The following is a 25,267-nucleotide window of genomic DNA, read 5'->3' as shown; positions in this document are numbered from 1 at the left end:
GGGCAACGGAGTAAGACTTTGTCTTGGAAAAAAAAAAGAATTTTAACACTAACCAAATAAATAACCCATGGAAAAGTAATAGATAAAATATCAAGAAAAACAGGCAGGACAACCACCAAAATGCATGGCAAATTGATCTGGACAAGGACTTCTTCAGTAATACTCATAAAGCATGGGCAACCAAAGCAAAAAAATCAATAGTAAAGAGACAACCCACAGAAAGGGAGAAAATGTCTGTAAACTACCCATCGGACAAGGAATAATAACTAGAATACATAAGGAGCTCTAAATATTCAATGGGAAAAATTCAAATAATCTGATTAAAAAATAGGTAAAGGATCTGAATAGATATTTCTCACAATAAGACTAAAATTGCAAACAAGTATAAGAAAAAATGCTCAACAACATTAGTCATAGGGAAATGCAAATAAAACTGCAGCAAGATATCGTCTCACCCCTGTTAATATGGCTTTTTTATTATTAAATCATAGCTCTGTACATCAGTGCAATCATGGGGTACAATGTGCTGGTTTTATATACCATTTGAAACATTTTCATCGAACTAGTTAACATAGACTTCACAGGAGCCTCTTAGTTACTGTGTTAAGACATTTATATTCTACATTTAGTAAATTTCACATATACCCTTGTAAGATGCACCACAGGTGTGGTCCCATCAATTACCCTTCCTCCACCCATCCTCCCCCCTCCCCTCCCTTCCCTCTCCCCTTTCTCCATGTTCTTGGGCTATAACTGGGTTATAGCTTTCATATGAAAGCTATAAATTGGTTTCATAGTAGGGCTGAGTACATTGGATACTTTTTCTTCCATTCTTGAGATACTTTGCTAAGAAGAATATGTTTCAGCTCCATGTATGTAAACATGAAAGAGGTAAAGTCTCCATCTTTCTTCAAGGCTGCATAATATTCCATGGTACACATATACCACAATTAATATGGCTTTTTTAAAAAGAACAGATAATAACAAATGTGGATGAGGATGTGGAGAAAGGGGAACCCTTGTACTTGGTTGATGGGAATGTAGATTCATGCAATCACTATGGAGAACAGTCTACAGGCTCCTCAAAAAAATTAAAACAGAGCTACCAAATGACCCAGTGATCCCACCTCTGGGTATATATCCAAAGGAGGGGAATTCAGCATACGGAAAAGATTTCTGCTCTCCCACGTTTATTGCAGCTCTATTAGTATCTACTACAGCACTATGAAGTATCAAGATTTAGAATCAACTTCAATGTCCATCAACTCGTGAATAAGGAATGCACAATGGAATATTTTAGTGTACAGCCACACAAAGAATAAAATATTGCCATTTGCAAGAGCATGGATGGAACAGGAGAACAGTATGTTAAGTAAAATAAGCCAAGCACAGAAAGACAAAAAAAATAATGTTTTCATTCATGTGTGAAAGCTAAATAGTAAAAACAATGGATCTCCTAGAGACAGAGAGTAGAATCATGGTTACCAGACACCAGGAAGGGTAGTGGGGAATCGGGGCATAAAGTGGGGATGATTAATGGATACAAAAAAGTAGGTAAGTAGATAGAATGAGAAATGCTGGAGAGCAGAACAAAGTGTCTATAATCAACAATAAGTTAGTGTATACTTTAAAATAACCAAAAGAGTGATATCAGAATATTCTTAACACACAGAAATGATAAATGTTTAAGGTAATGTACACCCAATTACCCTGATTTGATTAATTCACTTGTATGCCTGTATCAAAACATCACATCCACCTAGAAAGATAGGTAACTATTATGTACCTAAATAATTAAAAACTAAAACATACATATTTACTGAAGTGGTTTACATATCAAGGACAAGAAAGGCCTACATTACTCACTTATTTCAGCTCCCTTGTTTGAACTGAGGAAACTGAAACACCTCTATTCCTAGTCCTCGGCAAGCAGAAATCTCAGGTTATTTTAAAGGACAAAGGTGAGGATAGCTGTGGCTCCAGGAAGGCCACCCCTTTGAACCAGCACAGCATTCCTTTTGTTGGCACTCAGAAAAGATCCTAAGAAGTAGGATCACTGAGGATGTAGCTAAAGACAAGGCTGCACTTAGCCAGGGGGAAGGTGATCTCAGGTGGCATCGCGGAAGCTGACAGGGAACAGCAAAGCTCTTTCAGGCGTGTCCACCCTTTTGGTTTCTCTGCGCCAAAGAGAAAGAGTTGTCTTGAGCCACATATTAAATACACAAACACTAATAAAAGCTCATAAGCGAAAAAAAAAAAGGTCCATGACTCATTTTTTGTGATATCCACCACCACAGATAAGCAAAGATGTCCTCACATGATTCACATTCGACCTGCCAGCAGAACCAGAAGACTGGGGGCAACACAGACACACAGATAATAACCAGGAACTCGCCACCTTCTGGATGAGGATGACAACAACCGAGATTGTTTTGTTGCTCATTTTTAGAAAAATCAAGAGACATGGCTTCTATGAAGGTGGAGGAAACCGTTTTGATGCCTAATTAGACCTCCCAGGGATGAGAATTGATCATTCTCTTTCATGGGCAAGGAGAGGTTAAGTCACAGTGATTATAATCCATTATGTCAAGATTATATCTGAGTTTGGGGTAGAGACGAGAGATGTTTCAAAAGACAAAGAAGGGGAAGTTGAGGCATGCATGCTATGTATGTCATCTCTGGGTCTGGTGCTATAAAAATCAAACAATATTATTATATATCGAAGGCTTTATATTTTTATTTACTCAAATAACCTCCTATCAGACACTTAATATGTGCCAAGTCACTGGAATCCCAAAAAAGAAAGACATAGTTCTTGCCTTCTTGAATCCCACAGCCTAGCTAAGAGGCTATGATCCAAGAAACTGTAGTATAGCATAGAAAGAAACCAGCACTGCAGCAGACGTTTGAAGGGCTGGGAGGGACAGATTTCTCAGGAGAAAAGAATCAGGAAAAAATTTATTGAAAAATATCACCATCTATGTATTTATGAATACACAACAAAGTTAATATACTTTGGGAAATTATAAGATCTCTTTCAAGCTGTGTTTTGCTTTTAGTGAGTACTTACTGTTAGTATTATATTGCTGATAAAGAACTGACAATTGAACAATATATATGTTTTTTTTTAGTTCTTAGACTTCCCGATAGTATACCATTTGATAATCACTAACTCATGAAATGATAAATTTAACAGCATACATTATATTCTTAAGTGTTTACCAAAGACAGCATTCTCCTCCTCTCTGAAATGTTTAAATACTATGTTTATACATCTGTTGTATGCTTTCAAGACACTGTAAACATAGAAACGTCTCAAAAATACATTGCAAAATGGCACACCAGTGCGTCATCTGGGAAAGTGTACCCTGAATGTGCTGGGTGAATTTAAATTCAATCAATACTAGCCTATATGAATTTTAAAACCTCTGTTCTAGGTTAAGAACTGTGAGCCTGCTTTAAAAGAAGCAGTGAGAACTGGAAGCCATTCTCTCTTTATAGCATTACCTGAAAGAGTTTGTAGTCCTATTCTGAAGTCCACAGCATAGCTATTTCATTTAAATGACTGTTCTTAAAGAAACAGTCACAAGTTTTAAAAATTGCTATTTCCAGATTTCTGAGACTCAGAGCCACTGATTAAAAATTTGAGTAATATTAAATAGATAACTGGGCTTTGGGGTGGGAGGTCAATATAATTTAGTGGAAAAAAACATTAGTGAAAGAATCAAGAAACCTGAGTTTCAGTCTTTGATTTCACTAGGATTGAACTGCTTTTCCCTGAGCTTCAGTTTTTCCCAGGTAAAATGAAGAAGCTAATAAGAACTTTCAAATTCTCTTCTGATCATAAAACTCTATTACAGTGCTGGGAAGATAGTAATTTTGCCAGTTATAAATTGGCAAAAGGATCACTCTGGAAAATTTGTGCTTGAATGTACTGAGAGCTAAGATATATTTCCAGTCATGAATTTTGCAGGATAACTTAATCACTCCCCCCTCTGGAACTTCTACCTCCGGTTAATATGTCTATGATGGCTTTTATCATATTGCATCTGGGACATTGTTGTCTGTCTCCCATGCCAGTGTGAAAGGCTCATACGGTCAAGAACTGTCTCTTTTTCATTATCCTGCCTTGCCATTGTCCAGCAATGTAGGGTGAGTGTTCAGTGGCTGCCTGGCAAGTGAAAGAATGAACAAATGCATGAACAACTACTTTAAAAAACTGTCTAGAGGCTCAGCACCCATAGCTCAGTGGCTAGGGCACCGGCCACATACACCAGGGTTGGTGGGTTTGAACCCAGCCTGGGCCAGCTAAACAACAATGACAACTACAATAAAAAATAGCCGAGCACTGTGATGGGCACCTGCAGTCCCAGTCACTTGTGAGACTGAGGCAAGACAATCTCTTAAGCCTAAGAGTTTGAGGTTGCTGTGAGCTGTGACGCCATGGCACTCTACCAAGGGCGACATAGTGAGACTCTATCTCAAAAACAAACAAACAAAATTGTCTAGAGATGGTCCTAGTAATTCTCTTAAGCTAGTAACACTTTTAAGTGATTTGCATAGTATTTTCTCATGCAAAGAATACTTTCATGACCCTGGTATCTAAAGTATGAATAAAGTGAGGGATTTGGCCAAGGGCACTGCTGAAAACTCTGCAAAATGTTATGCATGTAAAGAGGAGCTCTGAGCTGAGATTATCCTGTTGCAAGGTAATCTGGTATCTTTAAAAAGTAAAGAGACTTTTAAGTAAGGATAAAAAATTGAAAAGTGGCTTTTACTTTCATTCCTACCTGAAGCATCATTCAAAGTACAACAAAGATGTGTATGTATTGCATAAATATTCCAAGATGGAGGAAAGGGGAGATAAGACAATAAAAACAAAACTTTAGAACTGACAAACCAGCTGGTGAAAATATAAAGGATTTAGCAGATCTGAGAAGGATAAGATCAGACAGGATAAAATGTATAAAGATTATGGAAAGTTGGTTTTTAAGAAGGTGTTATAACCTTAAGTCCTCTCCTACACATTAAGCATTTAAGCAGCTGCCCTCCCTCATCCCAGAAGAAAATTTGAGATTTATTCTTTGTAGTGGAAAGAAAAAAGTTCAGTCTGTGGGCAGAGCCAGTACCACATTGAAAACTCGGAGATTAAGTGAATGTATTGGTGACAGCCACAGAACCCTTAGAGTCAGGCTTTACCATCAGGCAGAGGAGTGGAAGAGTCTTTGTGAAGAAATCATGCAATTCCTCTACCAGGTATATGTTGAGAAGACCAAAAATCACATTATAACAAAGATTTGTACCAGAATGTTTATTGCAGCCCAATTCATAATTGCGAAGTCATGGAAGAAGCCCAAGTGCCCATCGACCCATGAATGGATTAATAAATTGTGGTATATGTACACCATGGAATATTATGCAGCCTTAAAGAAAGATGGAGACTTTACCTCTTTCATGTTTACATAGATGGAGCTGGAACATATTATTCTTAGCAAAGTATCTCAAGAATGGAAGAAAAAGTATCCAATGTACTCAGCCCTACTATGAAACCAATTTATAGCTTTCTTATGAAAGCTATAACCCAATTATAGCCCAAGAATATGGGGAAAGGGAGAGGAGAGGAGGGGGGAAGGGAGGATGGGTGGAGGGAGGGTAATTGGTGGGACCACACCTACGGTGCATCTTACAAGGGTACATGTGAAATTTACTAAATGTAGGATATAAATGTCTTAACACAATAACTAAGAGGCTGCTGTAAAGGCTATGTTAACCAGTTTGATGAAAATATTTCAGATTGTATATAAAACCAGCACATTGTACCCCATGATTGCACTGATGTACACAGCTACGATTTAATAAAAAAAAAAAATTTTGAAAGTGTGCGAAAGACATCAACAGAATTCTTTCAAATAAAGATAGAGTAATAAGCCACAAAAAAAGAGAAAGAAATGATGTAAACATAAGAGATAAAAGCTAAGGATATTGACATCAGGAGTTTCCTCTGTGAAAAGCCCACCAAGATCACTACCCAACTAAGATCATTGCTGTTGACATGCACGCAGGGTTTCCGGTCACCTCCTTAGCCCCCTATACCCACTCTGAAACATGAACAGGCACCAAATATAAAAACATCTGTAGAAAGTCTCTAACACAAAAGATAGAAATGTAAACAAATGCAAACCAAAAAGCTGACTACAAATAGAGAATGTGGAGAGAGATGAGACCTTCTAAGGAGTATATCAATATTCTCAGCAAAACATTAGAAAATATTGATTACATCAGTGAAATAAGAAATCATATTATATAAAATTGAACAATCAAAGAAAGCCAACAAATAAAGCTCTTGGAAACTAGAAATCTGATACCAGAAATTAAAGACAAAAAAGATTAATTTAAGAAAGAGTAGAAGATAAATTTGAGCCTATCATGTAGAAAGTAGAGGAAAAACAAAAGAGATAGAAATAGAAAATGTAGCATATGAGAAACTAAACCTGTGACAAATAAATCCAGGATATCAAAATCCAAGTGACAAAATTTTCCAAAAGTTGGAACTAAACAAACAACAAAATAACCAGAGAATGAGAAATCATCAAGAAATTCATCCAAGAAACTAAACTATTTTTGATTTTATAGAAATCAAAGAATTAAAAATATTTTTTTCTAGAATTAAAGATGGTAAAGAGTTTCTACACAGTAAGTACACAGCAGAATGAGTTCAAATGAAACCACAAGAAGATGAATCATTATCAATTCTCAGAGCTGGAAGAAAAAAATAGATCCACCTAAGTTCTAATAAAAATTATCAGGCATGTACAAAAAATAAGGAATCAGAATAATATCAGACCCAAACTTCAAAACTGGAAGAAGGAATATATTGTAGTAGAGTCATTTAAATTCTGAAGAAAAGTGATTTAAAACCTAGAATTCTACAACCAGCCAAATTATTATACAAATATGAAGAATCAATAAAGATATGTGCTGCTATACAAAGATCCAGAGAATTTAACTACCATATATCCTTTTTTCCAGGAATCTACTGGAGAATATACTCCATCAAAAATAACAAAACAGAGAAAGAACACAGAGGCTACAGGAAAACAGGGGAACAAGGAAAAAGACCTCAGAGACTTTCCAGGGTGATGATAAAGGAAATCCCGAGACCAAACCAATGCACATAGAAGAAAAAGCACACCCCTACAACACCCCGTCCTCGGGTTCCAGGAGAGATTACTTCAGGACAGTGCACAGGATAGAGGGTCTGTGCATCTGAATGACTTGAGATGAGACACAGAAAATGGTCAGGGGCTGGGAGTTGACTAGTGAGAAGAACACAGAGGCGGTGCCTGTGGCTCAGTGAGTAGGGTGCCGGCCCCATATGCCGAGGGTGGCAGGTTCAAACCCAACCCCGGCCAAACTGCAACAGAAAAATAGCCGGGCGTTGTGGCGGGCGCCTGTAGTCCCAGCTGCTCGGGAGGCTGAGTCAAGAGAATCGCATAAGCCCAAGAGTTAGAGGTTGCTGTGAGCCGTGTGATGCCATGGCACTCTACCCGAGTGCGGTACAGTGAGACTCTGTCTCTACAAAAAAAAAAGAACGTAGAAAGCAGAGCAAACAAAAACAAGACAATTATCAACCACAGAAAAAATGAAATCTTCTGACAAAAGGAAGGGAAGTCATGGTTTAATTTGCCTCAGTCATGGAAAGTATTTAAATAATTACAATAATGTAGCTACCAACTAAACTAACCAAAATAACAATGGCAGAGCCCCTGGAAAGATGGCGAGATGGCAAGGATGCAAGTTGTGGTGAGAATGGGACCATGGGAGAGAGCTGAAAATCATTTCCTTGGTGTGACAACAAGAAAGTAAAGAAGTAGGAAGAAGAGAATGTCTTCAGAACACAAAGGTAAGTATCAGCAAGAGCGGAGAGTGATTGTCTCAACAGGGAAAAAACAATGGGACAAGGACAAGGAATTACTATCTTTCATAATATACGTTCTATAACTGTGACAAAAATAGCAAGTGAAAACAGCAGAGGAATAGAAAGAAATCACCTCTGATTTTATGCATGAAGGGTCATTTTTGTACAGCTCTTACTCTAAAAGTATTTCTGAAGAATGGCGTATGGCAGGAGGCTGTAGCTTGCTCCCTGCCATTCTCCCTTCTTTGCTAAGACATGATTCAATGGGGTCAATAGAGATCAAAGGATGTTGCCCAGAGAACAGACAAGGCTGTCCTTGCCATCTGTCTAACTGCTCCTTATGGTTGTTACAGGAAAGTCATCTGCTGACCTTCATTTCAAAATCTTATTCATAAAATTTTCACCAGCCAGGCTGAAACCTTCTCTATACGAGATGCTTTCTAGATTTCAACTACTGATTATGGTTATCTAGTGTGGTAGGATGTGTCTTCCTAGGAGAGTTTAAGAATTTGATCCAAAAACAGTGTCTTTGTGGCTGCCATACTTTATTGACTAGAAATCTGTCGAGTTACAAATAAATGCTCAGACTGGAATTATTACGCTTGCTGTTCATCCAAACAATGAAACAAACCTGAATCCATCAGACTCAGCCAAAGCCCATGGTTATGAAACCAGAGGTTACAATGAGGCAGTTTTGAGATATGTAACATAGTAATAGGTACATTTTATTGAATGTCTACTGTATGTGAGCTAAACACTTTCATAAAGTATCTAATTTAATCCTTAAAACAACTCTCTGAATAGGTACTATTATTATCTCCATTATATGGATAAGAAAATCAAGGAGTGGAGAGATTAGGACCCTCATCCAGTGTCTTCAGTTAGGAAGTGGGCAGACAAAAATCAAGACCAGGATTGGATTTAAAAACTACTCTTTTAGTTTACCTATATTTTCCATAAAAAAAGAAGTTTCATCAGAACATCAAAACAGACCAGTGAAAGAAGGAGACAAACATTTCTCACATGAGTCTTCATATATTTAAGGATAGAAGAGTTTGAAAAACTTCATACAACATAGTTGAAAAATGCATGTACATTAATTAGTATATTCTTGCACACTTTTTGCTGTCACTACAATTTTGAGACTTAATAATTTATAGATCTTTTGGCAGTGATTTTTAAGCCTGAAACATTCCAAAGGGTTCTTGGGCTTCTTTTCCTCTATAACATCAGTTTTTAAGTTTCCGTGCTAGAATTTCAGGGACTTGAGAGCCAACAGTGAACAAAAGTGAAACTTACTGTTCCATTAAGCAAAGGAAGTGTGTCAGCAGCAGCAATTGGAGAAAGTCAGCCTGAAACACTGGACCACAGCATTTCCTACAGCCGTGGCAGTGTGTTTGTAGGAATGCCTCGCTTTGCACAGTAGATGGGTTCTTGAAAAGCTAGTGAATTATTAAAGCTTTGTAAGTAGAAATTGTATTATAAAAGCCCTAGGAATCTAATTTTTCAAAGATGATTACATTAGTTAACATTTTTGAAATGTAAATGAAATCATCACCTGCATTATACAACTTGTTACAGGTTTCCACAATTTGCCTCCAGCCTTTCTTTTAGGATTCATCATCCACTGTATCCCATCCCCAACCTTACGTGCTTCCTGAGGGGGGCACTTTTTCTCATCCCTACTATACTTAGCATGTAGAACAGTGTCCAGGACAACAAATAGCTGCTAGATGAATTAATTCATCATTCCATTATTATTTTCCTAGTATGACATTTATGTTTCTTTACCTTTGTTTATATTATTCCATCAGCCTAGAATGCTTTTCCAATGGTTTAGTTTCATCCTGCCTGCAAAAGTTCAAACGCCAGCTCCTTCCTAGATGTGAGCTTCTGTCGGTATCTCCAAAGGTTATATTTATATTTATATTTATATTTATCTATGTAATAGGAAATGGTCTAAACCTTGTTTCATGCCTAGGCTCCTGACCTATAAAAACTACCCAAAGCAGCCTACACAAGACACGATAGTAAAAGTAAATTCATTTGAAATTTTTATACGCATTGCCACCTGTCAGTTCTTAAGTTTTGGTTTGTATATATCTTCAAAAGCCAATTTATGAGGTGTTCTTAAGGTCAAAAACTATGCGGTTTCTCATTTCTAGTCCCAATGACAAGCAATATGCCTCGGGATAGATAAAGGGGTAAATGGATATGACCAAAGATGAACCCTTGAATTAACTAAAGTGAATTAATTGAATTCACTCATGAGAATGCTACTTCTGATCCCTTATTCTGACATTTCTGAATAATCAGCAAAATATGTTATCTGTTTCTCAATCCAATTCCCAAGCACAAGAGAATCTTAGACTAGACTGGTTACAGCAGTGGCTCTCAAGCTGCACCCCCAGACAAGCAGCATCTGCACCTCTTTGGAACAGGTTATAAAAGCAGATTCTTTTGCCCACCCCCGACCCACGGAATTGGAAACTCTGGGCTAGGGCACATCAATCTGTGTTTTAACAAACCCACCATTATTGTGATGCACACTTAGTTGGACAATTTGGCAGATAATTGTCCTCATTCTTCTGGCATGAGCAAGGCAACGTTCGTAAACCGAATTGATGATATCAACCCTCAATTTATGATAGTCAAGTTCCATCTTCTAAGGAATCTAGACTTCATTTTAGGCCAGTAAAATTCTGATCAAAAAGATTAGTAGATGAGCCAACTGATGTTACGACTTTTTAATTTTTATAGTGTCACTAAAAACTATTATTTTAAACTGTATACCTGGTACATGGCATACTGGTGGCTCCAACCAGAGAAAAAGGAGTGAAATATACCAGTTTATTAATACACTCATGGGTTGATGGGCACTTGGGTTGGTTCCACATCTTAGTGATTGCAAATTGAGTCATGATAAGCAATCTGGTACAAATGTCCTAATGATAAATTGATCTTTTTTTTTTCTCTCCTGAGTAAATATCTAGTAATGGGATTGTGAGATCAAATGGAAGGACTATAATTGAGTTCTTTGAGAATTCTCCAAACTTCCTTCCATGGAGGTTGTATTAGTTTGCAGGCCCACCAACAGTATAAAAGTGTTCCCTTGTCTGCACATCCACACCAGTATTTGCAGCTTTGAGACTTTGTGATGTGGGTTGTTCTCACAGGGTTTAGGTGATATCTCAGGGTGGTTTTGATTTGCATTTCTCTGATGATTAGGGATAATGAGCATTTTTTCTTATGTTTGCTGGCCATTTGTCTGTCCTCTTCAGAGACTATATCAGCCATAAAAAAAGATAAAGGTTTTACATCTTTGTATTAATCTGGAGAACATTCTCTTTAGTAAAGTATCACAAGAGTGGAAAAGCAAGTATCCAATATATTCAATACTAATATGAAGGCTGTAGATTAGCACTTCTCAACCTGTGGGTTGCAACCCACAGGAACTGTATTAAAGGGCCATGGCATGAGGAAGGTTGAGAACCACTGCTGTAGATGAACTAATACATGCCCACACAAGAGAAAAACGTAATTTAATTCAAGTGGGTGGAGAGGGGAGGGAGATTGGTGTGCTTCCACCTAACAGGTCCAATGTAGAGGTCCATGGCACACCTCCTAGGTGAGGGACACAACTACAGCAGGGACTTTACCTAACAAACGCAAACATTGTTTGTACCCTCCTATTAACCTGAAATAAAAAAATAAAGAGCAGAATTTTTTAAATTTTTAGTGGAAAGAAAAACGATTGAAATAGAACTACCCAAGATGAAGGAGAAAACTAACGAAGGCAGCAAGGGTCAGCAAGTCGGAATTTAAAAAAAAGAGTATGGAGCAATATAATCAATTCCAGACCAATCATAGCTGGTGTTGAAGTAGGAGGAGAGGCAATGAGAGGGGAAAGAAGGAATATGGAGATAGGATTAAGAAGGGCAGTGCCCTCCAGTATCAGGTGGGAATTTTGTTATGCATCAGGCGTGTTCACGTGCAGTGGTCTGAAGGGTACCGCAAGCTGCATCGAGTTCTATGCAGAGAGTCTCACCTGATGATGGTGGTATTAAGGCAAGAATCCAGCCCCATACAAAAGTAACAACCATAGCCACAGCAGCAGCTGTTATTATCGGGCACTAATTTTATGCTTATGTCTTTATATATTTTGTTCTCATTTGCCCCATTAATTTTGAAAGAGAGCTATTGTACAAATTAGGAAGCAAAGAAACAGAAATATATCTTGCCGAGTTACAGAGATTAAAAAGTTGCTAGTTATATGGTCTGATTTCAAGTCTTGTGATCTTTTCACCACACCACAAGCTTCCCAAATAAACAGGACAACTATTTAAGCTGAGGGCTAGAAAAAGACGATGCAACTCCATGCTTACCTACGCCCCTAGCGGTAGAAGCCATGGCAAGGCACATGAGAGATGTGGCTCTTTCTCCAATGCACGGGATAGGTGGCAACTCCGGATGATTCTCCGTCTGCGGCTCATTAGCCTAGGCCTTGGGTTGAGACTAATTCTGCAGATTAGGCTTCCTAAAGGTTAATAAAATCTGTATGTGCATTGCTGGACTAGCTTTTCAGTAACAAAGACAGGTTTATTAAACCGTCTTATCAGACTAGAGCTAAATATGCCTTGATGTTAAGTAGTAGGTAAGCACGTGGACTCTGAAGCCCGCCTGTGTGACCTGGGTAAATTACTTATTATCTCTATGGCCAAGTTTTCCAATCACTAAAATAAAGACAACAGAGCCTGCCTCACTGGGTTTTGATGAGGCTTAATGACTCAATGTACGTAAAGCGCAGTGCAAAATGCATAGGAAAAGCAACACAAGCATTATTTCCAAAGACTCCATTATCTTCTCAAATGTCCTTTCAATGTCTGACATGAAAAAAACATGAAACTGTGAAGCATAAAGACACTTTTTTTAAGTTCAGGTAGATCTGTTTAATAGTTTATAACTTAGCCCAACACCTGGTGTACTGATGCTGCATGGAAAAAAACTGTAATATTGATAATATATTTGAAAGGAATAGACATCTACTCATAATTAAATCATCGTTACCCAAACATTATCACTTTTATTACAATCTACTATCTGGGGTGGCACCTGTGGCTCAGTGAGTAGGGCGTCGGGCCCATATGCTGGAGGTGGCGGGTTCAAACCCAGCCCGGACCAAAAACAATCTACTATCTGCTCATTGAGATGCAAATTTTACTCTATTATAAGCAGTATATATACAGCACATACACCCATACATACGATTATTTTATAATTATCATTATATCATAAGTACTTCTGCTCATAATTTATGTTCATAAACATGTTAGTGACTGATAAATATTTTGCTTTATTTTATTCTTTGCATAATTAAGAAATTCAGTTTATTATCCTTGAAACTTTTAGAACTTGGAAAACTTCCATCTGGAAGCAAAAAAAAAAAAAAAATGCTGCTTCTATCTAAAATGACCGGGAGCCAATCAAACCTTGGAAGAGATAGTTATTGGTTTTTAAATTGTTTGAAGACAATAAAGGACTGAGTGCAATTATTTTTGAATAATATATTACTAATGATTGAGAACTAAAAGAAAATCATATCTCCTTTCTATAACGTTAGTAAAACACTCAGCACTTGTTGAAGGGCTTATCATTTGTTAGTCTTTCTTTTTTTGATTAGGGCTGACAGTGGGAAGAAACCCATAGCCACCAAATCAACTTCCCAGACAACTGATAAATACACTCACATGAATTGTAAGGAGGATACCCGTGAGGGTGAAAAAAAGATGTTAAAACATAGCAGACAATCTGCAGAGCAAAAAATGCCACGGCCTTGGCCAAAGAGGTAGGAGAGAACAGGAAGCCAACCAGAAACGATTAAACAGAGCACGTGCACTCTAGTTCCTACATAAACACTTCACAAATGCTGCTTCTTACAATCTCAACAATGAAAAGAATCTTGTGTTCAATCCACCTTTGTTTTGCAGATGAAGAACAAGGCCAGAGAAAGAAAGTGAACAGCAAAAATTCACATTAATGAGGTGGAGCAGGAATTAGAATTCAAATGACAGGTCTCTGAATTCCCAAGTCAGGGTCTTTTCCACAAGGTCAGCACAGCCATTCTCCAATTCAGACACAGGCCTGTCCCCTTTGGGGGGTCACAATCATGCTGCATGCAAACTTCAGCCCACTCACAGTTTCCCCTAAGTCTTAGAGCTTTCTCAGTCAGAATCAAATGAATTGCTCAACCCCGTTAGTTATAAATCCAACAACTTCAGTCACACAATTCACAGCCTTTACAGGCTAGCTCAAACTTACACTGAGTCCTCAAAACTGGATGTGGTAATTATGATCACCCTGATTTATTTTATACAGATGTCAAGCCTCAAGAGGATGAAGGAAGAATAAACTCACGCTAAAAATGCAGTTTCTTTGTAATAATAAAATAAAAATCAGGATCGGTGCCTGTAGCTCAAGCGGCTAGGGCACCAGCCACATACCCCAGAGCTGGAGGGTTCGAATCCAGCCCAGGCCTGCCAAACAACAATGACAACTACAGCCAAAAAATACCCAGGCGTTGTGGTGGGCGCCTACGGTCCCAGCTACTGGGGAGGCTGAGGCAAAAGAATCACTTGAGCCCAAGAGTTTGAGGTTGCTGTGAGCTGTGACACCATAGCACTCTACCAAGGGTGACATAGTGAGACTCTGTCTCAAAAAAATATAATTAAATTAAAATGAATAAAAATCAATAATCAATGAGTTAAAAATAAAAAAGTTTAATACACTGACCTCCTAAGAGGAGAACGAAGTGATTTTTCCCCAGGTTTGTCCACAGAATTAATATAGGAAGCAGAACCTGAACCCACATTTTCTACCATAGAATAATCTAATAGACTATTAGAATGTAATTGTCTATTAGATTAATATACAGGGTGTTCATAAGTTCATGAGCAATTTACTATGTTAAATTATTTTAAATTTCACATGAACTTTATGTCTACCCTGTATTAGAATACTAGTTTATTTCATGAGAACATGCATCCTGTTTATTCTGTGCTTCAGAATGTCACCCCAGGATATGACACCATGATGCCACAATATGCATAACCCCCCAATCCCGTTTGAAAAGCTCAGCCTTAAAACATCTAACAAATAGTAGGTGGGGTACAGAGGAATGAGGAAGCGGGGAGAGGGGAGGAACAAGGGGGTGGGTGTGTTCCCACTTGATTGGCACAATACACGCAATATTGGGGTGTATGGCACACCTCTTGGGGGCAGGACACAATTATAAGAGGGACTCTACCTAACAAATATAAAAATTGTAATCTAATTCTTTGTACCCTCAAATTAACCTGAAACAACAAAAAAAAAATATTGCTTATTGACTCACTTATTCAATCATTTTATTTTAACAGACCAAGACTGATAGACGTGCCTTTGCTTTGGTTATCTCCCTTACCTCAGTATTACTAGGGTTTACTATACAGTATTTTCATCAGCAGCATGCTTCTTATGCTACTGTGAATACAATATCCATACGTACAAAGTATCCATTTCATCTGAGCAATTTACATGGCAATCTTAATCTGGACACATAGCAAATACTTCTCCCTTAAATCACAGAAGAAAAGGAAAGCAAATTCAATTTTAGATAGTGCTGGAAATGTTGAAGATATTTTAAAATGAAATAAGAGCCTTTAGAAAAGCTCCTCAATAATCTAATTTTAAACTTCCCAGAGTTTGCAATTAGAGTGATCATACAATAAATCTTAAGTAATTGCCTTATTTGCAGACCATCTAAGTACAATTTAAATATGTGAAAGAGACCACTGGCATAAAAACGTTTCAACACATTTTGAAGCCAGAAACACATGTAGATTTTCAGTATCCAAATACATGAAAAGGATTTACCTAATTTACCTTATGTTGAGGTTAGTCTGACCTGTTTCAATGTTCTCAGTATTTGAAAAACTTAAGAAGAACCTGATTGTAGAAATGAATTGGGTAGGAAGAGATTGGCATTGCCACCACTGCGGCCTCCTTGTTAAGGGAGGCGATGTGTTTAGTTGTCTTCTGAATAGCCTCTGAAAGTTTCTGGATTTTTTTTTTCCAGTCTAATCCCCTTGGGCTGCTTTTCAGGCTAATAGCCAGTCTATAAACAAGAGAGAAACAAAAATCTAACCACAAGCAGCTTCTCTTTACTTCTTGTATGTAGTTGAAGGCCCCACTTTCAATTATTGGTGCTTTTGGAATTATTAGAGATGGGATTAGTTTCAGGTAAAATCAAGGCAGCGTGTGTATTTAAAAAAAAAAAGAGAAAAGGTCTGTGAAGCGCAACAGGTGTCCTTGGGGACTTCCGCCAAAGTACCACCGTCTGTAGCATTCAAGCAGCTAAATACCATGGCCTCCCTGGGTGGAAGTCTCATATTCCCAAAGACAAAGAGATAGGAACTATTTCAAAAAGTAACTGTGAGAAAACTAAAATTAGAACTATTGACATAGCTCCTCAGAAAAATCCTACCATGTTCTGCATGCAAGGATGCTAATAAGATGAGGAAGAAGATGTTGGGGAAAATGACATATTGTCTTAGCCTCAGAATCTTGTCTATTTTACATATCTATTTTCTATCCCAAGTTTATAATATATGATTTAAGTCTCTCTTCTGCACACACACACTCTCTTAACACTAAGGAGGGTGATCATAACAGACAAGGCCCAGGCAGCACAAGTCCTATAGTGTTCATGATAAAGGACATAGGTGCATGTTATAGTTTTCTAGTAACCGCCCTATAGCTTATCTACTGACTCATAATTGGGGATGTACATGCTAATCACCCACACATTTGTTACATACCTGAAGAGTTCCACATATTACAGGGTGCCGAGTTGTTCTGAGGTACCTAAGAGCCTAAGAGCCACTATTAATGGCCGGAAGTTATACAGTCTATGTTTTAAGCCCATCCAGGATGTAATACTTGACTGAATGTACCTCCATTCCAAATCTACAAGATCTCGTACAAGGTCAGACAATTAAAAAAAGGGCTTCATACCTCACTGCTGAATATCACAATAGTTACCTTCCAAGTGCTTCCCTTGGGAAGCTTTGCACTGATGCCAGCGCCTAGCCCACCCTTCAAAGCAATTTTGGAGCTCTTTTCATGGAATGGCCATCAGAGATGTCATTGTCAGGAGGTTTGATAATTAAGGTTGTGAACTTATCCTGGAAAGAGTGCTCTGAAGGGTGGACTAGGCACTGATGTGGGTGTATAGCTTTCCACTGGGGGTACTTTGAAGGTGACTGTAGTGATATTCAGCAATGAGGTATGAAGCCCATTTTCTAGGATGACTTCATGAACTTAATGGTCCAGCCTTACATAACTGCCTGGAAACTAAGTCCTACCAACAACAAAGACAAATTCAGGTATTAGAGAAGTTGCCATCAAAAATGTAGAATAAGCACAAAAGAAATCTCTTTTGGTAAATTAAAGCCTTTGTGAAGTCAATGAAGATGATTTATTGAGTGTCTATCCAGTGAGCTCACTACTAAAACTACAAAAATGGCAAAGGACCAATTTCTACCCTCCAGGATTCACAGTCTGGTGAAAAGACAAACATAGCTAACAATGACGAAAGTCAGGCTCAACTCTAAATGCTTTACTAGCATGAGTTTTATTTCAAAATCACGATATTATGGTGACATTATGGTATGGTGCTTGGGTGTGTAAAATAATTATGATTTTACAGAGAAACCAAGGTACGATGATTTGCTATGTCACTTAGTCTTTCTAACCCTCTGCTTTGTTATCTCTAAAATCAAGTTAAAATGCACAATCACAGGGTTTTAAGGAAGGTGACATACACAAAAAGCCCTTTGGGAAAAAAACGCAAAGTGTCTCATGAACATTATTTATGGCTGTTAACATATAATAAATCAGGAAACCCAATGTTAACAATAAAACATTATTGGTCACTCAGTAAGCACAAAACACCACAGAATCAATACTTTAGAAGCTTTAAAGTATGAAAGGACAGGGATAAAGGAATGGCAAATAACTAGCTGGCCACTCCCAGAGACATTATTGAAACTAATAAGCTCCAGAATAACCACCAGAGTCAGACAATGGGTTACTAACTAGGCGGTCAGTTGGAACAGATTTGAGAGTAGATACATAGCTTGAGTTCAAGTGTTCACCCACACAATAATTTTGTTTAAAGAGACCAAAGGAGAAAAAAAATTAAAAAAGGCAGGCATTATTATTGTGGAATATTGCTAAGTGCCTCTTTGGAGGTCATTAATCACTGTAACTTCCCATTCTAACCTCCTGAGTAACCTGCTAGAACTCTGAAAGATGAATGGAGGAGGCGCATGCAATGTCAGGAACTGATCGCTGTTGAGCCTGTTCACAGATTATAAACTCCTAAAGGTTAAGTCCATACACTATTTATATCTCTATCCTTTCATTTAACAATTTGCCTGGAACAATGTGGCAACTAAACAGTGTATTTTGAATTAAATGAACTGGACCACTTTAGGATTTAAGAACCTTGAGACCCAGAGAGGGAAAACACTTTGTCCAAAGTTACACCATTAGAGCTGGCGGCGTAAGGACTACTTCATCTATGCCCAATGCTTATTCTATTACATTATGATTTAACTGTATTATATCTTACGTATCCCACCACAATGGCCTCCATATTTTGTTGTTTGAACTACAAAATAGCTCTTATTAACATCACTTTCTGATTCTGCTAAATGAATAAACTTTTTTTTTTTTTGAGGCAGAATCTCATTTTATCACCCTCAGTAGAGTGCCATGGCATCACAGCTCACAGCAACCTCCAGCTCTTGGGCTTAGGTGATTCTCTTGCCTCAGCCTTCCGAGTAGCTTAGATTACAGCTACTCGGAAGGCTGACATAACACCCGACTATTTTTATTGTTGCTGTTATTGTTGCAGTTTGTCTTGGGCCGGGTTTGAACTTGCCACCCTTGGTATATGGGGCCGGTGCCTACTCACTGAGCCACAGGCACCACCCTAAATGAATAAACTTATTAGACATTTCCTTTTTCCCCTGCAGGGTGAACCATCCTGGCTTCAGAGAAATAACTGTTCTACACCTCAAATGTGTTGGCTTATGCTCCTGCCTGGACCCTGATGACTGGCATGAAACCCAGAAAAGAGAATTGATTTTCAGGAGGAACATACATGTAGGTCTTTAGTGAGAAAGCAAGTCTCAAGTCTCGTTACTGCCTTCTCTCTTCTGGACTCAAACTGACGTGTCTGGGAACACTCCTGGTAACTAAACTTCTTTCACCTCTCCCAATTAACAGTCTTCTGGGTGCATGAAATTGGCATGAAAATTAAGGCTGTTCACTTTAACATATATAATCCTACCATGTAAACTAAAATGTTTTACCTGAAGCAGACACCTAGTTGGCTGCAGAAATGCTGCAGCTCATCTTAGGCCTACAAGAAGGTTAATATATTAATGGAGATAGGAGAGTGAGATCTTTGTGAGTAGAGATTACATCTTAATTTACTTTCTTTCTGAGAACTAAGAACATAGGGCATATACTGGGTAAATATAAATATTTGTCTAAACAAAGAGCACAAAAGTTACAATGATTCTAAGAAATACAGTAGGTGAGGAATAAACAAGTACTTATGTCATATAATGAATACTAATAAAATATTAATTCAATGCGAGAGAGGTCAGGACAGGTTTTATGTAGCAAGGGACATGTCACATGAAACTCAAAGAGAATGGAACAAGGAGATACGACAATGGGAAGAGGGTAAAGCTATCCTCATTTTGTTAAGCTGTGCCTTGATTTAAGCAGCCTAATATCACCGCATTACTATGAGTTAGCATCAGGACAATTGTCAGCGGCTCAAAATGAACTTAGAGAATAAATATTTTAGAACAGTTGGGGCTTGAAAGTAAATGGTTTGAAGAAGCACAGAGGGGTATTTAAAAGTGGGTCTGTTTTCTGATCTAACCCTGAAGAAGGCAATTCGGTTTCCATTTCATTTCTGTTCTCTACAAAAAAGCAGCCAGAAGACCTAGAACAGGATCACATATCCCTGATCTTCCCTATTGATCAGTCAGATAATATCAGATCTTCTTCTCTACTGAGGTGCCTAGAGCAGTCTTTCTTAGATACAAATCATTTCCCTTCTATCTAAACCAGTGCTTCTTAAACTTTAATGTGCACACAAATGACCATCAGATTTTGTTGGAATCTAGTTGATGTAGTGAGTCTAGGGTAGAACCTGAAATTCAGCATTTCTAACAAGTTCCCAGATGATGCCAAGGCTGCTGGTCTGTGGACCGCTGGTAGCAAGGCCTTATATCTGTGCTTAACTCCAGATATCCATTAGCATCACTTGGGAAGCTATTTAAAAATACCTATGCCCCAGGTCTCACCCTAGAATGAAGTAGAATAATCTGGAGCTATGTCCTGAGCATCTTTACATTTGATTTTTTTTTTTTTTTGAGACAGAGTCTCACTATGTCTCCCTCAGTAGAGTGCTGTGGTGTCACAGCTGACAGCAACATCAAACTCTTGGGCTTAAGTGATTCTCTTGCCTCAGCCTCCTGAGTAGCTGGGATTACAGGTACCTGCCACAACGCTATTTCTTTGTTGGAGTTGTCATTGTTGTTTATCAGGCCCAAGCCAGGTTTGAACCTGCCAGCCTGGGTGTATGTGGCTGGCACTGCAACCACTGTGCTACGGGCGCTGCATCTTTACATTTGAAAAGCTCTACAAGTAATATGTCAGTCTGAGACTGAAAACCCAGCCAAACAACCACAAAAAAAAATGTGATGCAGACAGGAGAGGAAAAGAGGAGAGAAAGTAGTTAGTTAGAAGAAAGAAAGAAAGAAAGAAAGAAAGAAAGAAAGAAAGAAAGAAAGAAAGAAAGAAAGAAAGAAAGAAAGAAAGAAAGAAAGAAAGATGAGTGAGCCTCTTTCCTCACCCTAAATCAATGCTTCTCAAACTTTAATGTGCATGCAAATTACCTAAGGATTTTTTTAATCAGATTCTGATTCAATAGACCTGTTGTAAAGATCAAAATTCTCCAATTCCAGAAAAAAAAAACTAATCTTCAAACCACATATTGATTATCGAGAGTCTAAATCGGTGGTTCTCAAACATTGTTGTACCTGGGGGTCTTTAAAAAAAATGCCTATGCTTTTCTCCCACCACAAATTTTAATTCAATTGCCATGTGTGCCACTGGAAAATAAGGATGTTTGAAAAGCAGGTCAGACTCTAATGGGCAGCAAAGTTTGTCAGTCACTGTTCTAAATACTGAATATATTTAAGAATCTCAAGCTCTTGGGACCCAAAAGTCAAAAATTTTGTCCAGCTGCTAAGATTGTGCATCACCCCAAATCTTTGAGACAATATTAATTACATGGTACAGAAAGATCACTTAGATTGCACATTGATCCCTGAGCCAACCAATGTGTTTTCTTTTCCTCTTTAACCTGGATGACGAGGAGTGATACAAAGTATAAGGAAGCAAAAATAAATTGATCTTACTAGGTATTTGTTTATAACTGAAGTTCAACTTGGAGGACACTCTGGGGAAGTGCTCTATGAAAGGTTTTCAAAATGCTAGGAGCAATGTGAAAGTTTGTTGGTGACAAGATTCAAGATTAAATGAGCCATTTGATTTGGGGGAGAATGGAGAACTCTTGAACCCTCAAATGAATCATGCAATATGACTTTTTTGACTCTATCTTAATAGATTTTTCAAAAGAAAAAAAAATTATATGTACTTACATTTGAGAATGTCTTCCTAAAATTAGATTTGAGTCTATTGGGAGAAGCAGTTTGAACATGGCAACATAAAGTATGAAAGATGTACCAACGGGAATGAAAGATGGATAGACACTCCTCTTAATATACTCTTTTCTCCTCTAGAATAAAAATATCAAGTTAGCTACCATTTTTAGCTGTTCTATTTGCATCGGTGTAGAAAGTGAGGCCAAGTATAAGTAATTAGCTATTCTTAATCTGATTGCTAACTGGCTAACTCAGCTCTATAAAGGAAGTCCGGGAATTAACATGAGTAAAGACTTTTGTCTTATCTTTTGTCAGAGGCAATTATGGGACCTCTGCAAAATGATCATAGTGTTGGCTTATGACAATGTCTTCATTGCTGTAGTGCTGTATGGCTGTACTGCTGCTATCTGGATTGACATACAACTTCTGGCCTGTTCCTGATCTAATGTATTTCTGAGACTCTTCCTGCTTTTTGAACTTACCAAGACTGGAAGAATAGCTAGAACTCTACTGCTAGCAATCCGAGATATAAACCACCAGGAACTCTGAGTAGTATGTAGCATGTTTCATGGGTAACAAAGGAAAATAAAAGATTATTGCTGAGAAATACATCCTCTGTTTACGATGGACCAGGACTTGGAGGCAAAAATGTTACCAAGAACTCTTGCCAAATAACAAATTTAATGGCCAAATAGCAGGTGTCATCCAAACACGAAAAACTGTTTCATAGTAAAACAATACTCTTTTCCTGTTGCTAAGCTTATGTTTCAGAAATGCTTAATCAACTACAATATTAAAGACCTTTATTTCCTAAGAAAGACAGGCTTTCATTTTAAAATGAATTCAATAACAGAGTTAATAACTATATGCCTCATGTATATTTATAGACATGGATTCTCTCATATGTGTACATCATTGTCAGACATGGAAATGTCCATCAATGTATCGTGAAAATAATTTGTCTACACCGAAAATTACCAGCTAGTCTTAATCCATGTTGATTCAGTTCGTTGTATGTTCTAAGTACTTACCTAGGTTCAAACACATTACATCTACTAATTAAATACTTAAAATACTTTCCTGAACATTAACTGCTATCATTCCATAGTATTGTTTTATTAATCAGCCCAGAAATAGGTAACCCACCACCACTCCCTGATCTTGAGTACATTACCACAGTGACTGACATATTCCTGGTTTAAAAATAAAACCTTGTTTCAAATATAGCTTCTCAAGTTCTGGGTAATGAATATAGTTTCATAAAAGTTGACATCATTTCTTCTGATTTCACCAGAATTAAAGACACCCAATATTCCTACTGGATATCTGACCACATTCCTCAAGGCTCTCACAACCTGGTGGGCGTTTAGAGGAGGAGAAATAGACCTGCATAGATGGGGTTAAATCCAAAGGATCTCTGATCTTATAATTTCAATAGTCATTTCTTCATGTGTGTGAGTATACCACCCAGAAGTTATTTTTACAGTTCACTTACCAGTTGGGATGTGTACAGTATGCAGATTGGCTTATGAGAATATTAGCACATACATGTTTAGAGCTAGTCAGTGCACTGTGCTTTCGAACCAAGCGGTACTCCGATACACTGTTCTTCTTAGAGGTCAGTTCTAACGCATGCTGTTTCAAACAGACCCGATTTCTCTGCTGATATATATTCAAAATGCAATAGGATGTGGTCATGCACACCCAGAAATACCATCTTCATATGGTGGGGGTAGAGAAATCCAAACATTTTTATTTTTTGGCAATGGATTATTGGATCTCAGATACAAACGTTCCTGTCAGCAATTCTGAAGCAAATGAAATATATTTGAGTCCATCCATTACACAGAAAAGCAACTGCTTTACCAACACATCTTTCCTCCTCCTCCATTTTGGGGGGGCTCTCCTACTCCCCACAAAAAAACTCATCACACTTCACTACGCAACTGATGGAGTATTAAACACTGTCTTCAGAGCTGTGGGAGTTAAAAAGAAGTCGCCTTCCTGCCACACTTCCCCGTGCTGCAACGGACATAGCATCTCCTCCTCCTGGCGACCCAGTATGATGCTCGCTCCCCAGGCACTGCAGTCCTCTCGCTGAGGATTGCCCCGACCACACGCACATGCAGCGGGAAGTCCCCGACAGGGACAGCCACATACCTTTGCTCTCCATTTCGGTCCCTTTCGAGTGCTGGGAAGTTCAATGGAAGTTGGCCGGAAGACGTGGGCCCGCTTCAGATTCCCAAATCTGGGAAGCCAATCTGATGATTTCGCCCGTACTTCCTTCCTTCCCCTCAGGCTTCCTGAAAGATGGGATTTCTTAAACCTTGAAGCTGCAATCAGCCACCAAAGGACACTTAGCGGCAGCAGCAGCAGATTGCCTCGACACACAGGCTGCGACGCGCATCTGATACCGAAACGCATGCACGGTGCCCGCTCAGATTTCTTTTTATTTTTTTTATTTTGTTACCTGGGCCTGGAAGCTGCGAGCAGGAGCTGTCCTCCGAGCGTGGTGCTGCAGGTGTAGTGACAGATCATCCCACTTTGCTCTCTGGATGTACAGCGGATTTGCATGGGCGCTGGCACGCATGCGCAGGGCGTTCCCCCGCCCCTGTCTCCGCCTCCCGCTCCCCGCCCCCTTCGCTTAGCTCCCCAATACGGTCCTCAGTTATCCCAGCTGAAGAGCTGTAGCATTCGGTCACAGCGAAGCGCTGCTAAAAATAAACGCCGGACCGGATTTTCCTCTGCAAACTAGAAAATGGATTGAACTGGAACTGTGCATCAGACACATACATACGCTTCTCCAGGATGGATCACTAAAGCCTTAGAGGAAGCTGGGGTCTCCAGGCAGGGTATGGTTTTATTCCTTAGGCAGAGACAAGGGATTTACGAATCCTATTTAATTAATGTTCACAATTTGGGTTTCTCTTCCTATTGGCTGCAGTAACTTTCCAGGTGTCTGCTTCCCTCTGCCTTGCCCAGACTTCCCATTTCTCCTTATATCCTCGTATTGTTTTGTTTTCTTTTTCAGGAATGGGGTAGTAGTCCTGGAGCTGCCAAAGGTTAATATTCTCCTGCTTTGCTGAGACCCAGTGTTTTCCTCCCTCCACCTCACACTGTTTTGCCAGCAGGCTGCAAGGCTTCTAAAGTTCTCCAAACAAACAAAACAAAACAAAAATCTACTGAAGACATTTGCAGATGCTCTTGATAGCTACAACAATCTACCAAGAAGCAAGACCCCAAAGCTTGCAAGATAACAAGTACTATTAAAATGAAACATCTTATCATCTTTATGAAGTTGGAGAAGAGTGTTTTCTTTCTTGTATAAGGCTCTAGAGAAGAATGTAAAGCCACAAATTCCTTGAAGTGCTACTTTCATAACTAAATATTTTAAAGCCCACATTGTATTAGTTTATATAAAAAAAATAATAGGAAAAAAATACGGTTCATCTACTACCTTATTTTCTATTCAATAATTCAAATTCTCCCAGCAGACTAATATCTGGCACAAAAGCAAATTCAGAAGCCCTGTTTTCTAGAATGGTTAAGAAAAGAG

The 25,267-nt window shown here is 38.5% G+C and overlaps 1 protein-coding gene across 1 annotated transcript in view; it reads right to left on the bottom strand.

Annotated features, from left to right (window-relative positions):
* FGF12 (fibroblast growth factor 12) overlaps positions 1-24,302 on the bottom strand; it is a 541,519-nt gene extending 517,217 nt beyond the window's left edge. Inside the window, exons 1-2 of the mRNA XM_053565441.1 lie at positions 24,182-24,302; positions 23,872-24,014 (exon numbers count right to left, since the gene is read on the bottom strand). Of these exons, the coding sequence (XP_053421416.1) occupies positions 23,872-23,884 (13 nt within the window). The 5' untranslated portion in view covers positions 23,885-24,014; positions 24,182-24,302. The remainder of the gene's footprint in view (positions 1-23,871; positions 24,015-24,181) is intronic.
* Between the last annotated feature and the right edge of the window lie 965 nt (positions 24,303-25,267).

Source organism: Nycticebus coucang, chromosome 16 (genome assembly GCF_027406575.1).
Source record: "Nycticebus coucang isolate mNycCou1 chromosome 16, mNycCou1.pri, whole genome shotgun sequence".
Lineage (NCBI taxonomy): Eukaryota > Metazoa > Chordata > Mammalia > Primates > Lorisidae > Nycticebus > Nycticebus coucang.
This window is presented reverse-complemented; position numbering and strand designations above follow the sequence as displayed.